This window comes from Brachionichthys hirsutus, chromosome 12 (assembly GCF_040956055.1).
Source record: "Brachionichthys hirsutus isolate HB-005 chromosome 12, CSIRO-AGI_Bhir_v1, whole genome shotgun sequence".
Lineage (NCBI taxonomy): Eukaryota > Metazoa > Chordata > Actinopteri > Lophiiformes > Brachionichthyidae > Brachionichthys > Brachionichthys hirsutus.
Genome location: NC_090908.1, coordinates 11,641,505 through 11,654,581, shown reverse-complemented (window position 1 = coordinate 11,654,581; position 13,077 = coordinate 11,641,505). Strand labels below are relative to the sequence as shown.

Below are 13,077 nucleotides of genomic sequence, written 5' to 3'. Positions count from 1 at the left end.
ACCACTTGCGGTATTTCAGCAGGTGACGGCTGTACGCGTCGCGCCACAGCCGCAACGGAGGGGCGGCGGCTCCAGAGAAAAGGTGTGATTGTTGTCAACCGCTTCAAGGAGCTGGTTTGGTTGTTGGTTTCATTCTCTTTCAGTTGTCCCGAGTGCTGACAAGTCAACGACAGCGGGTTCTGAGATCCAGTGTTAGTGAGGGTGGACAACAACTAGGAGGAAGAGGAGGAAGAGGGCCGGATGCCGACCTCCTACCAGCTGAGAAGGTTGCTCCGACCCAGAGTCATGAAGTAGACCTGGCTGGAACCTCCGGACCGAACGGAGGCAAAGAAAACCTGAGGAGTTCAACCAAGCAATCAGTAGACAGTCAGTGGTTACATCAGTGCTGATAAACGTTTCGTTCATGCAATATGAAGGAAGTCCAGACCATAACTTCCATAAGCATCGCCACGGAATCACGGCGAGGGGAAGTAATTTTAGCGCCGCGTCACCCGAAAGGGAAAACTTCAAGAGAACTGAAACTAGAGCAGCTGCTAGATTTTAACCAGTAGAGGCTGAGTCGACGGAAAGAGTCTTCGGAAGTTGCTCCAAATACTGTGCAGTGCAGCGACGGTAAATCTGCTTCTTCCTGCAGTTTGGATGGATAAGAAACTTCACGAAAGCAACCGGCCTCACCTTGTCGTTTCTCTCACAGAGGAACTTGAGTCTCTGGGCTCTCTTGTGCATGAAGACGCCGTCCAAATGGCCGGTCTCCACCGAGCGGATTTCTATGGCCTTCTCTCCCCAACCCATGATCTGGTTGGAACGAATGTAAGCTGCAAAGAGAAGGAAAAGCAAACGAAAAATGAAAACCGAGCATAAAAAGACGATCTATATTAAAACCCAAAGGTGTCAGCCTTCTGAAGGCTCAATGGCGTCCTATCCCTGATCGCTCCACGCACGTAGAGGGAGCAGAAAGAGAGTTCTGAGGCGATAACGAGCTTTATTCTACATCTACAGCGAGTACTAGCGACTCACCCACTGAGGTTGGCATCTCCCCCCACTGCAGCACCACGTCTTTGGTGATGCGCCCGTAGGTGTTGACGTAAACGCCCTCGTCCTCGTAGCACACCAGCAGCTCGATGCCGTCGGTGTTGGGCAGGATGATGATGGCGTGAGACTGGATGTTGGTTTGGATCTAAGCGGGACAAGCAACAACAACACGCCGTCCTTTGACGTCTACCATGACCTCTAGGGCGCCCCCCCCCCCCCCCCCCCCCGACGTGCACGAGAGTTCTTACGTGAGTAGGTAGGTAGATATCGTAGACCGCGCCAGAGTCCACGTCCACGGCGTGGAAGCCCGAGCAGGAGCCGTAGATGACCTTCAACCTTTGGCCTTCCTCCACGGTGAGGTCGACCAGCAGGGGCTTGTGCACCAGGTCACCAAAAGACTGAAGCACACAGGTCAGACAAGCTGTTTTACCCCCCCACTCAGATCAATAAACATTCACCGGGGGGGGGGGGGCAGGAATAATCAATACCCGAATAGACAACAGGAAAAAAAAATCAGACGACCTTCGTAAACGATGTGACAGGATGAAGCCACAGGCGCTTCAACAAGCTAAGCTAAGCTAACGCTCGGGCTTACTTTGAAGGCCATGAACTTGTGGTAGGGCTTGGGGGCCCAAGCGTAGACCTCCACAGAGTTCTTCAGAGCCAGAACCAAGAACTTGATCCTCTCGTACTTCACTGGGGAACAAAAAAAAACAAAGCATTAGAAGGAGAGAAATAGTCATAGATAGCTTCAGACCAAAATGTCTGCAGCGTTTGGGCTTTTTGTCGAAAATAAGCCGTTTATCCTTGGAAATTTCCTGTAGATTCCACTCCTGCTGGTTTAAAAACCTGTCGGTTGATTTGATGACAACTATTAGATGCAATGATGGAGTGTGAAGAAAACATCTGGAGATGTTTCCAACAGGAAGTGGTGGTCCATATTCTGGCGCGTTGGGGGGGGGGGGGTAGTTGCATGCGCTCCTTTCCTGGACGGTTACTTAACCGAGGGCTTTCCCTGTCTGTCAATCAACCTGAGACGTCTCTAAACCAGTTTATTCCTGAGACGCCTGCATTCACAGAACATAAAGTAAAACCTGCAGTTTCAAACTCATTATTCAGCATTTTTGCCTTCATTCACTGAGTAAAAGCAGAACGGGGATACAGGAAGTTGTAATTATAATACGGTCAACCCACTCATGAACGATCAGCGCGAGAAGGAAACCCACCGACTTTGTAGTGGACGCAACCCTCCAGGTCTCCCACGGTGGTCCAGCCCTGCTTCTTCTCCACCTCGGGGTCGTTGTGCAGGATCTTGTTCCTCAGCCAGGACAGGTAGTAGACCCTCAGCTTGTTCTTCTTACCTGCGGTTGACAGCGAAAGGTCAAATGGGGTCACATCAGTTCACCTAAAACAGCAGAATCGTACACGTTTAAAGACGTTAGTACGCTCCCATGTGATGCTGAGGGGTTTCCTAGCAACCCGATCGGCTGTGGTGGACGCAACTTTTCCATGACACGCATCTTCACGTGTCGGCGATGCAATCCATGTTGCATGGAAGGACATTGTGCGTCGCTCTGTGGCGTTTCCGTCCGTAAGCGTGTCCGCTTTGCACACGCTTTCACATGCGTGACACGTCTCCGCGGGGTCGAGATTTACTCAACATCCGATTGTCTCAAAAGCTGCATTGTGACACGGGGTGGGGGGGGCGGCTCGGCCCGCGTTTGGAGTGTGTGTGTGTGTGTGTGTGAGCCATCCAGAAAGGGAAGTGAGAACATGGATGTGCTTTCGCGAGTGAGACATCCTGCCGGTGCGTGTCTCTACAAACATTCATGCAACACCGAGACGTGGCAGACGATTTGACAACATACTTTTACGCAAGTTAAGTCCAGCGCAGACTTAAGCGTAATACAACATGCGTGTGTGTGTGTGTGTGCACGTGCGCATGCACGTGGACAGGTGCGTGCCTGATATGGTGACCAGGACGTTGAGTCCCTCCAGGACGTCCATCTGTTGGAAGCGCCGTCGGCTGATCAGAGGGTAAACTTTCCCCTGGCCGCTGCGGTCCAACAGCATCAGACCGCTCTCTGTTCCCACCAGCAGGTTCACCCCTACACACACACACACACACACACACACACACACACACACACGCACTTAGGAAAACACAGCGGCAGGGATTTGCTGCCCCCAAGTGGTAAAGATATAGCTATGTCATGATGGAATAACAACTTTAATGTTGATGCATTTTTTTTCTACTTAGACAGAATAATTTCAATTTCAATTTCTTCTTCTTACCCCAGAGCGCAGCGCATAAGATCTCAGAGTTGAACCTCTTCTTGTATTTGCGGATCTCTGGCGTGTCGCTCTGTGGGCGAGTGTTGACCGGGTTGACGTTAACAACGGAGCCCTTCCTGGACGGGTCGGCCCTCAGCGCCTCCGCCAGCCGGGCGTCATTCCCGTAGCCTAAAAAGGTCAATGGGAAGCGCTTAGGTAGAATTTAGCGGGCGGTAAAATAGTCAGCGATGCGGAGATGGGTCTCTTTCAGGCTCCGGCAAAATGCATTCCTTTGAAATGTCTTTGACTGACTCGAGACGCTTCACCTGTTTATGGTTCAGTTTGGAAAGCACGACTTGCAGCAGCCTGTAGGGGGCAGACTCACCGATGTTGTTGAGGGCGCTGCCGGTGGATGGAGAGACTTGGAGGAGGCGCGGGTCGATGAACGGCGTGAAGGAGGAAGAAGACTTGTGTTTCTGCATGTTGTTACTAGATTGGCTCTAAGGTGGGACGGAATAAGACGGATTTATCGTGACTGAATGTGACCCCGATCAAATTGAAAGTATTGAAACGTCAGCCGATAATGAATGAAGGCAGCACAGCGGGGGAACTTCTGAAACATTGTGAACATGCAAACGCAACAAACATTCAATTAAAGGGAAAATTATAGGAGTGAAAGGGCAAAAACTACAGTGGAGGGTGAACATATGTTCAAAAAGAACAGAAAGGCGTACAAAAAAAAAAAGGAATTTCCATGGGAGAATACTTGCCGTGGCGTTCCTAACTGCCTGCGCGTGCTACGATCTACAGTCTGCGGAACGTGAGAACGACTGATCAAGGAGCAAAATCAGCTTTAGAGCTTTAGATTAGAGCAACCGGCCTCTCGGGACGCCGGAATTTAAAATAAAACGAACACGCCTGAGATCACGGAAGCAAAGTTCACGGGAAGCGGCGGGACGACGGGCGAATAGATAAAGAAAGGGCCACGGGAAAAACCATCTTCATCTCTCTGCAGGACGGTGTAGAGCTGGGGGGGGACAACGACATACCTCTGTGAGGATGCCGAGCTTGTCCAGAGGACTCTGGGGGGACATGGAGGTGGGGCTGGCAAGGCTGGAGGAGGAAGGGGAGTTGGATGCGGTGGAGGGGGGGGAGGAATGGTGGCTCTGCTGGATCAGGTCTGGGAGGAGGTGGATGCGGCCGGCAAAGCCGTTCCGGTCCGAGTGCTGCGTGGGGTGATGGTGATGATGGTGGTGGTGATGATGGTGGGGGCTGGGGGCGTGGTGCGCGAGGCCCGGCGCCGAGGCGGGACTCGGGGCAAAGCCCGCCGGCGGGCCCGGCGCGGCGCTCGGACGCTTTCTGTTGTCACCTGAGCTCTGGAAGTAGAAAGAGGCGTAGACGACTTTGGGTCTAGGTGAGTTCGTGGTGAGTTCAGGGGAAGAGAAGGCGCTGGGAAGAGCGAAGGGGAAACTACAGCGGCTACTCTACGAGCGGGACGGAAAACTCACGTCAGTCGTCAAGGATACGGGCAAACGATGCTAACTGCTAACGCAGTAACTCCAAATCTAATCTAAACGGTAAGAAACGTGAGTGAAATGCTTCATTATTGAGTTAGCTTCTTCCTGTTAGCATGAAGCCTGCTCCATTTAGCCTGTGCTAAGCTAACCCTGGGCTGAAACAAGAACAGGACACGATCAACACAGATGGAAGAACTGAGAACACTGTGAATGAAAAAGAGGAGAAATAAAAGGAGGTGAATCGTTCTTTTCGTCCTTTCGGGCCGGTACCTGTCTGACGATCAGCGTGCTGTCCTTGCAGGGCGTCGACCCGGCGTCGCTCTCGCCTTCGTCGTGAACGATCATGGTCTTCACCGACTCGGTCTCGCCGTTACTCAGCCGGGAGGAGCTGCGGAGGAGGAGGAGGAGGAGTCAACACAACGCAACCCGTTTTTGGTTAAGAGGAGCCCCCCCCCCCCCCCACCGCGCCGTGGCGTACATACACAGCTCTCGAGTCCTCCGGGCCAGAGGTGGACTCTTCACCCGCTTCCTGGTCTACCTCTTCATCGTCATCCTCGTCGGTGGTGTCCGAGTCTTCGCTGGAGGAGGAGTAATCCGTCACCTTGTTTGGGGGGCGAACGTCATCCACCGCTCGCAGCTCCTTGGCCAGAGCCGTGAGGTCCTGGAGGTCAAAGGTAAAAGCCAGGTCAAAGGTCGCGTTACGTCGCCAACGCCTTCTCTCCACGTGATCGTCTGAGAAGTTTGGGTTGAGATGTTTTCGGGTTAATTCTCCTTTGATGAAGGTAAAAGCAGGAAACGGAAAAAGCTGCTGGAGAGGGGGAAAACGGTTAAAGAGGAGCGCCAGCCAATGAGGAGAGGCGTGAGAGCTGCGAAGGAGGAAGATGAAGCAACGGAAGAGATGACCTCTGCCCTCTGCTCGTCAAGGTTAGTGGATTAATTCGAACGATGAGACGGTATTAGAGTTGCGAGGATGAAAAGGAGAATCACGTTTCTCAGGGTTAGAAACAGAGCAGAGCTCGCCGCCGCCCCCGGGAGGCGAGACCGGCGAACAGGAAGCAAGCAAGTTGCAGGAAACACTTCAGCCCAAAAAAGATAAAGCAACCGTTCACCATTCCTATTGGACGATGGGCGGATCACATGACACAAGGAGCCAGCATGTCGTCATGACTACACACACACCGATCTAGCTCCACACCCGTCCCAGCTAGCGCGCTACGCTACAGGCTAGTCGGCTGTTGGTCGAGTCTCACCGCGGGTCTGTTCGCCCTGACCAAGTCCCGCCTCTCCTCTGGTTTTTTCCCAGCATTCTCTGGACGCCGGAGCGGCGAGCCCTCCGATTTGGACGAGGCTGAAGGAGGTGGAGGCGAAAGAGGTCATCTTATTTGAAAGGTAAAGGCGGTAAAAACATTTGGATGTGACTGTGTCGCCCCCCCTCCGTCCCCCCCGCGCCGCCTGGTGGCGGCGCTTCACTTCTATCCACTTCCCGCGTGTTTGGTTTTTGTTTCATGTGTGTTGGCGGACTCACAGCGGGCCCTGAACCTCTCCCCAGAGCCGCACTGAGAGCCGGGAGGAGAGCTGGAGTTACTGGAGCTGCTGGAGGAACTGGAGCCCCCGCTGCCGCTGTTACTGGCCGGTCTGGGAACCAGTTTCTCCACCCGCTCCCACAGCAGCCGAGGCTCCGCCGCGCTGCTGGGCCAACAGGGATCAGGAAAGTCAGAGATGAAGCCGGCACAAAAAGATTCTGCCGTCGACACACACACACCCAGTGAGAAGCCCTGTGTGTGTGTTAGATTGTCGAAATACACAAACTAACAACCACCTCTCTTAACAGCGCCGAGTGATGACATCATCAGGATGAGACGCAGGCTAAAACCTCGATTCTGCTTTCAAGACACTGAGAACCGGCGCACGGAATCACACACAATCCAGCTGCGCCGCGTCGGTTTTACCTGGCGGCACTACGTTGCGCGGCGTGGCTGCCGTGCGAGGCGTTGCCGTGGTGATGAGGCGAGTCTCGCCTCTGCAACACCGGAGACCTCGACGTCGTCCTGACGGGAACCTTTTGTGATGAAAGACAGCGGAAGCGGCTCAAAACGTGAGCGTGAAAAACGCGACGGGTTGTGTTGGAGAACACGCACACGCACACACACACACACACACACACGTTGAAGAGGACACCGCGTCCTAATAAAACTCGCTTAAGTGGCATCGTTTTTCACCCTGGGTGGGACCTCCTCTGTAGGGGGCGCTTCATGCTGCGAGGGTCTAAGCTGGGAGGGTAGCTGTGGGTCAGTGCGTGCAGGCGTTGATGATGATGATGATGATGATGATGATGATGGTGGTGGTAAAGATGGAGAGGGATGGTGTTGGTGGGGTTCTTGGCTGTGGCGAAGATGCAGATTTTCAAAGCTAGGAGCGAGCGGCTCGCTGAAGGAGTGCGGCCGCGACGCGGCGGGCGGCGTGGCGGCGGAGGAGGGCGCCGGCGCCACGCAGCCGCTGCTCTTTAGAGCGGCCAGATGGGAACGGACCTTGCAGATAACAAAGAAACAAACAAACACAGAGAGGGAGGGCGGGTCAGTCTGCATGCAGGACAAGGGGAGAGCCTCAAACCGCCGCCCTCATTAGCCATTTTCTGCTGTAGCATACGTAGCATGACGAGAATCATGCAATGTGCAAAATGAATAAAAAGCTCATGTGCAAAAAGGAACGGTTCAGGAAAGTAAGGATACCATAGAAGAAGAGAGTTTCCCTCCTTGGGCTGGATAACATGCTGGGATTATAATTAATGACTTTAAAATTAAGAAGCAGGAGGAATCTCTTTCAGCCTAACCCTAACCTGAACGGGTTCTACGTGGAACCTTTTCCTGTTAGCTCTACTGGAATGATTTCCAATCTCAGTGGGATAAAAAAAAAAAAAAAGGCATCAGAATATAAATCCATCAGTGCAGTCAGGAACCCGGGGATCAGAACCAACAAAGTAGTTCAACTCGCGTCCTCGTTTGGAGCAGAAACCCGATGAGAGTCCTCGGAACGCCACGGGGAGGAGAGAAGGAGCAACAAACCGAAAGCTTTCCCGTTGCCCTCCTTGTTGCCGGGCTGCACGTCGCTAAGGGTGCAGGAACGCGGAGGCCGGGAGGAAAGTATAAATTGTCCGCCGTCAGAGCGACTCTTAGCAGAATTCAACGGCTAATCCGGTGGGAGAAGGTGTCGCCTGTCCAAAAAGAGGAGGGGGATGAAGGAGGAGGCGAATCCCAGCCGGTTGATGGAGCGACGAAGCTGAGGGGGAATAAATCATCAGTCTGACGTGTGTTCAACGAGGACCTGGCGATTGAGGCGCAGCATTAAAGCTTGAGGTTGATTCATAAAAATCCAGGTCACCATGACAACCCTCCCCACACTCCCACAGTTACAGCATCGTTTTGTTTCTTGTCTAAAAATGAATCCGTGCGACACTCAGAACAGACCCGACTTCGGTGAACCGGGATTATTCCTGTTTCCTGCACACGCGGGGACAGAATAACCGATTCCACATTTGAATTCAATTGAACCCAGATTGAGAGTCCAGACGTGAAACGAGCTGCGGCCCTGAAGACGAAGAGCTTTTAGAGACGCTCCGTCCTCGAGACCTACGAGATCTAGATCCGGACTGAAAGAGACTAGAGTTAGAGCCACACAAGGATTGATCAAAAAAAGCAGCGCGACCAGGAAGTCACCTGAAAAGGAGGAAGCTCAATACGACATTGTGAGTGAAAGGAGGAGTCGCAGGAGGAGAAGGCGACGCGTCAAACTAGGAGGATCGTCGGGTCTCGCAACAGAGCTGGACGAGCAGATTGCTGTTGCCGTGGTTACCTGCGGTTCAACAGGCCGGTGCATGGCGGGCGCCTCGCATGCAGGGTTCCCGTTGGGGTAGGAAGACTCGGAGCGCGGCGGCACCGGGGGCTGCGGGGGTTTGGTCTGAGCCGCCTGAGGGGAACCCTGGATGTTCTTCCGGTATCGTTCGTCGGCCTGGGAAGGACAGAGACGGGTGAAGCGCGGCGGCAGCGATGGGGAGGCGGAGGTGGGCGTGGACGAGGACGTTAGGACAGACGTGAAGCCGTTAGGAGCTACGGTTTGTTAGTTTGCCCCCCCCCCCGTAGAGGAGAGACGGTTCGGACTAGCAGAGGCTCAAGCACATCAGCAGGGGGGGTAACGAAGCACCCGTCCGGGACGGGCGGGGTTATTGTTGCCACAGTATTCCCACATCCCTGCTAGTAGGACTTCAGCACCACAAGCGTTACAGACCGCCATGCAAACCGCGGGTTTGTGTTCGGCAGGACGTTTTTATTTCCTCCTGAGAGAAAGTTCGACCCTAATGTTGAAAAAAAAAAAAGCCAAGAATTAGCAATTAGCTCCAACAAGAGTTCAAAGCGAGCGATGAGACGGATTTTAGCTCTGGGATCTGTTCCGCAGACCGGATGGATCAGAACGGAAGCCTGCGGATCAGCGACACGTCTGCAGGGAGAACGAACCGTCTATGATAGCCTTGCAGGGCGCAGAGGGAAAAGGGTCGGGAAATCCCCGGAAGACAATGTCTCCCGTCTGTGGGGAAGTTGAAACTCGGACATCGTTCCAGAAGGACAGCGACCCCGAGCGGACCTCGAGGCCCGGATTCAGAAGAAGTCGGTACTAAAAGCAGTTTTGTTATTTCTACTGGGTTTCCAGTCTAGCCTCTCGGATCACCCGTAGCAGCAGCTAGCCGTTACCATGGACGCCGTGCACACCCAGAGCGGTGGGGAGCGAGTACACACACAAGCGGACGATGCATTCTACAGCAGCCAGCGCGGCGGCGAGCAGCAGCGACGCATCACCTCTCTGATTGGCTCAGAGGCAGGGGCGGGGTCTTGGAGCGCGGCGACGGGTAGCTTGGGTTCTGTAGTTTCCTCCAGACTGTGGCTGGACTCTGTCCTTTCACAGCCGGCGCTCTGCGGGGGCGCTAGCCCGTCCTGCTCGGGGGTCTGGGGGGGCTTGGCGCTCTGTTTGCTAGCGTGCAGGCTCTGGCTTTGCTGGAGGGACAGCAGGTAGGCCTGCTCCTGCTGCAGCTGCCTCTGGAGCTGCTGCGCTTGCCGCTGCTCCTCGAGCTCCCGCCATTTGTACTCCTGAGAGCAGGGAGGGCGTCAGGTCGGACCGAAAACCACTGAGGCAAAGACGCCGGGGGGGGGGGGGGGGCACCTTTTCCAAAAGCATTGTTAAAATGACTTTATGAGGAAATCTGGAAGCACTTTTAATTTTGTTGTTGGGTTTCCGACTTATTCTACAGCGGTTCAGATTCCAAGCGTGGAGGCAGATCACGACGCTCGGAACGCTCGGCTCAGATCCGACTGTGACGGCGGGAAGCCTGGATGTGAGAATATCTGTGGTCGTATCCCGTCGTTACTCCGAGTATCCTCAGTAACCCCGAGAGTAAACACGGGAAAGAGCGTTTCCTCCTGGACGGCTGGATTCCTGGCGATGACATCACCACTGCTAACCGTTAACGGGGTTTAACGGCTCCCGTCGGAATGATAAGTCGTTCACGATTACCAGAGACTTCGAATTTTAACGTCTTTACAGCCACGGAATCGCTTTGAACAAACAGAAACTATTAACATGAAGCACATTTTTTTGGGGGGGGGGGGATTTAGGAATAACGGAAGAAGGAACTCTTCCAGAGGGAACGACGGGGGGCGGAACGGGAATGTCCTTTAGAGGGCGTCGCTCACCAGCAGCATGGCCTGTTCGTGCAGCAGCTGCTGCTGCAGGATCTCCAGGTGCCGCTGCTCCTCCTCCAGCTGGCGCCGGATGTACTCCTGCCGAACACCCTCAGTTCAGCGTCAGCGCCAGAACGCCCCCCCCCCGTCACGCGGCTCCTACCTGTTCTCGGTCAGCCCGCCTCTTCTCCTCCTCCGCCCTCCTGCGCTCGTCCTCCTCTTTGCGCCGTCGCTCCACCTCCTCGATTCTCCTCTTCTCCTCCTGCTCGCGCCGGCGTTGCTCGCGCTCCTGCTGCCTCCTCATTTCGCGCTCGCGCCTTTGTTGCTACGGGCGACACAGGAGGAGAGGGCTTTCGGGGGTTAGGGTTAGGTTTAAACAGACGTTAGCTCGCTGCTAACGTCAGATGCTGCTCAGCGTGGAAGGAGGCGCGGCGCCCTCACCTCCTCAAGCCTCCTCCTCTGCTCCTTCTGCTGCTCGATGCGTTTCTGCCGCTCGGCCAGCAGCTGGCGCTTGTACTCCTCCTGCTCGCGGAGCTGCTGCTCCTGGAGGAGCTGCTGACGACGCAGCGCCTCCGAGCGCTCCTTGTTCTCCTGCTGCAGCCGGATGAAGTCGCGGCGCAACGTGGACTCGCCCGGAACGTTGACGATGGAGCTGGAGGATGCGAGGGGAGGCTTTAGCCGGTCGCGCGTCGAGCTAACGCTAACGCAACGAAGGCTTTGATCTATAAAGCTGCTACCTGGGCTCTCCTTCCTGCTCCGATGCTTCCTCCTCCTCCTCTTCGCTGCCGCTGTATTCGTACTCCGTCTCGTCTGAGGATAGCGAGGAACAATTATGGAATGAAACCAAATTCAAACCTTTAAGCTGCCCCCCCCTCGGACTCACCCTTCTCCCCCCGCTTCTTCTTGGTTCGGTCGATGTGGTCTTTGAGCTGGATCCGGACCTGCCTCTCGTTGGGCTGGTCCCGGATGAAGGGGTGCTTCAGCAGCTGCTCCGTGGGGGGCCGCTGGGTGTAATTCTTCACCAGGCAGCCCTCAATGAAGCTGAAGAACTTCTTTGACCTGTTTTAGTGGAATTCAGACCCCCCCCCACCCCGAATTCAGCCGCGCTGCAAACAGAGAGGGAGCAAAAAAGACTTGAGATTTAACCCACCATTTTTTGGACTTGAGCCGAGGAGGAGGGTTCCTGGGGATGAGGAAGAGGGCTCTCATAGGATGCATGTCGCAGAGAGCTGGGGGGGAAGAGGAACACAGTTTAGGCTCCGCCCTTCTTTTACGCCCTGATCTTCCTTTGCATTCCTATTTAAAACCACCGAGGGGTTAAATACTCACGGGGCGCCCCTTCAGCCATCTCGATGGCCGTGATTCCGCAGGACCACAGGTCGCTCTGGAGAACGAGAAGACCCGATTTAGTCAGATCCGGTTCACGTAGCGGCGCCGCGCTCTAGTTCAGTAAAAGCTGCAGGAACCCACCCTGTAGTCGTAAGTGGCGTCCGGGTTTTCGTCGCAGGCGATGACCTCGGGGGCCATCCAGTACGGCGTCCCGATGAAGGTGTTCCTCCGGCCGACCGTCCGATCCAGCTGAGCGCTCACGCCGAAGTCCACTGGGGAATACACGAAGGGGAGAACCGTCGTTAGCGGTTCTGTAAGACGAGGACGAAGCTCCGGCCGGCTGAAACCCGGCGCTCAGTCCGGCCACGATCGCTGCCGGAAACAGACGGGCGCGTACCCAGTTTGACTTCGGCGTTCTCAGTCAGCAGCACGTTCTGTCCCTTGATGTCGCGGTGGATGACGTGGTGAGCGTGAAGGTGAGCCAAGCCCTGGAGAAAGGACAAGAAGCAACACGCCGATTCATGCTAGCGCGGCTCGTCGTGCAGGAAATGAGAGAAGCGTCGAGACGCGGACCCACCCTGAGGATCTCCCTGGAGATGTACGCGATCCAGTCCTCCTTCAGCGTGTTGCCTTTGGTGTTCTTCACCAGATCCGTGATGGAACCGGCGCCGCAGAACTCCATCACCAGCTGGGGGGGGGGGGGGGAAACGGGAAACGGGTAAACACACACGCCACATTTTTACCACCAAGAAATATCACCGCGGTCACTCTCGTGTTTTTGCGGCTTTTCCATGTTTCCCGTCCGTTTTGTGCGGGGATTGGGATTTTTTAACTGACCAATGAGAACCCACGAAACAAACGATGGAGGAAACTTGAAACAAACTTGATCCACAATCTCACACACACAACGTGAAGCCGGGCAACCGGGGGGGGGGGGGGGTGGGGGGTCCTGGAGGCAGCCGTAAAAACAAATACAGGCTGGAGTTTTGTGCTCCCCCCTAGGAGCCATTAGATCGTAAAAACCCGAAGCTAAGGCCGTTTAGCCCCGCCCCCCTTTACGATCAAGCTATGACCTCATTCTTAACAGTAGAAACTCACCCACAGCTGGTCGTCGTGGCCCGGGGGACTTTTCTTGATGAAGGCTCCGTAGTAGGTGGCGATGTTCCTGTGGTGGGAGTACTTCTTCAGCATGTTGATTT

The 13,077-nt window shown here is 54.8% G+C and overlaps 1 protein-coding gene across 1 annotated transcript; it reads right to left on the bottom strand.

Moving 5' to 3' along the window:
* Positions 1 to 12,560, bottom strand: map4k4 (mitogen-activated protein kinase kinase kinase kinase 4). The gene is made up of 24 exons (XM_068745926.1): positions 12,456 to 12,560; positions 12,276 to 12,366; positions 12,020 to 12,150; positions 11,879 to 11,933; positions 11,700 to 11,778; positions 11,433 to 11,608; positions 11,287 to 11,359; positions 10,991 to 11,201; positions 10,713 to 10,874; positions 10,562 to 10,648; positions 8,673 to 8,828; positions 5,306 to 5,484; positions 5,094 to 5,211; positions 4,653 to 4,682; positions 4,356 to 4,532; positions 3,692 to 3,806; positions 3,328 to 3,495; positions 2,997 to 3,140; positions 2,259 to 2,393; positions 1,628 to 1,728; positions 1,281 to 1,430; positions 1,018 to 1,177; positions 676 to 815; positions 1 to 335 (listed from the first exon to the last, which is right to left on the bottom strand). The coding sequence occupies exons 1-24, from the start codon at positions 12,558 to 12,560 to the stop codon at positions 252 to 254; spliced, it is 3,027 nt and encodes a 1,008-aa protein (XP_068602027.1). The 3' UTR covers positions 1 to 251.
* Between the last annotated feature and the right edge of the window lie 517 nt (positions 12,561 to 13,077).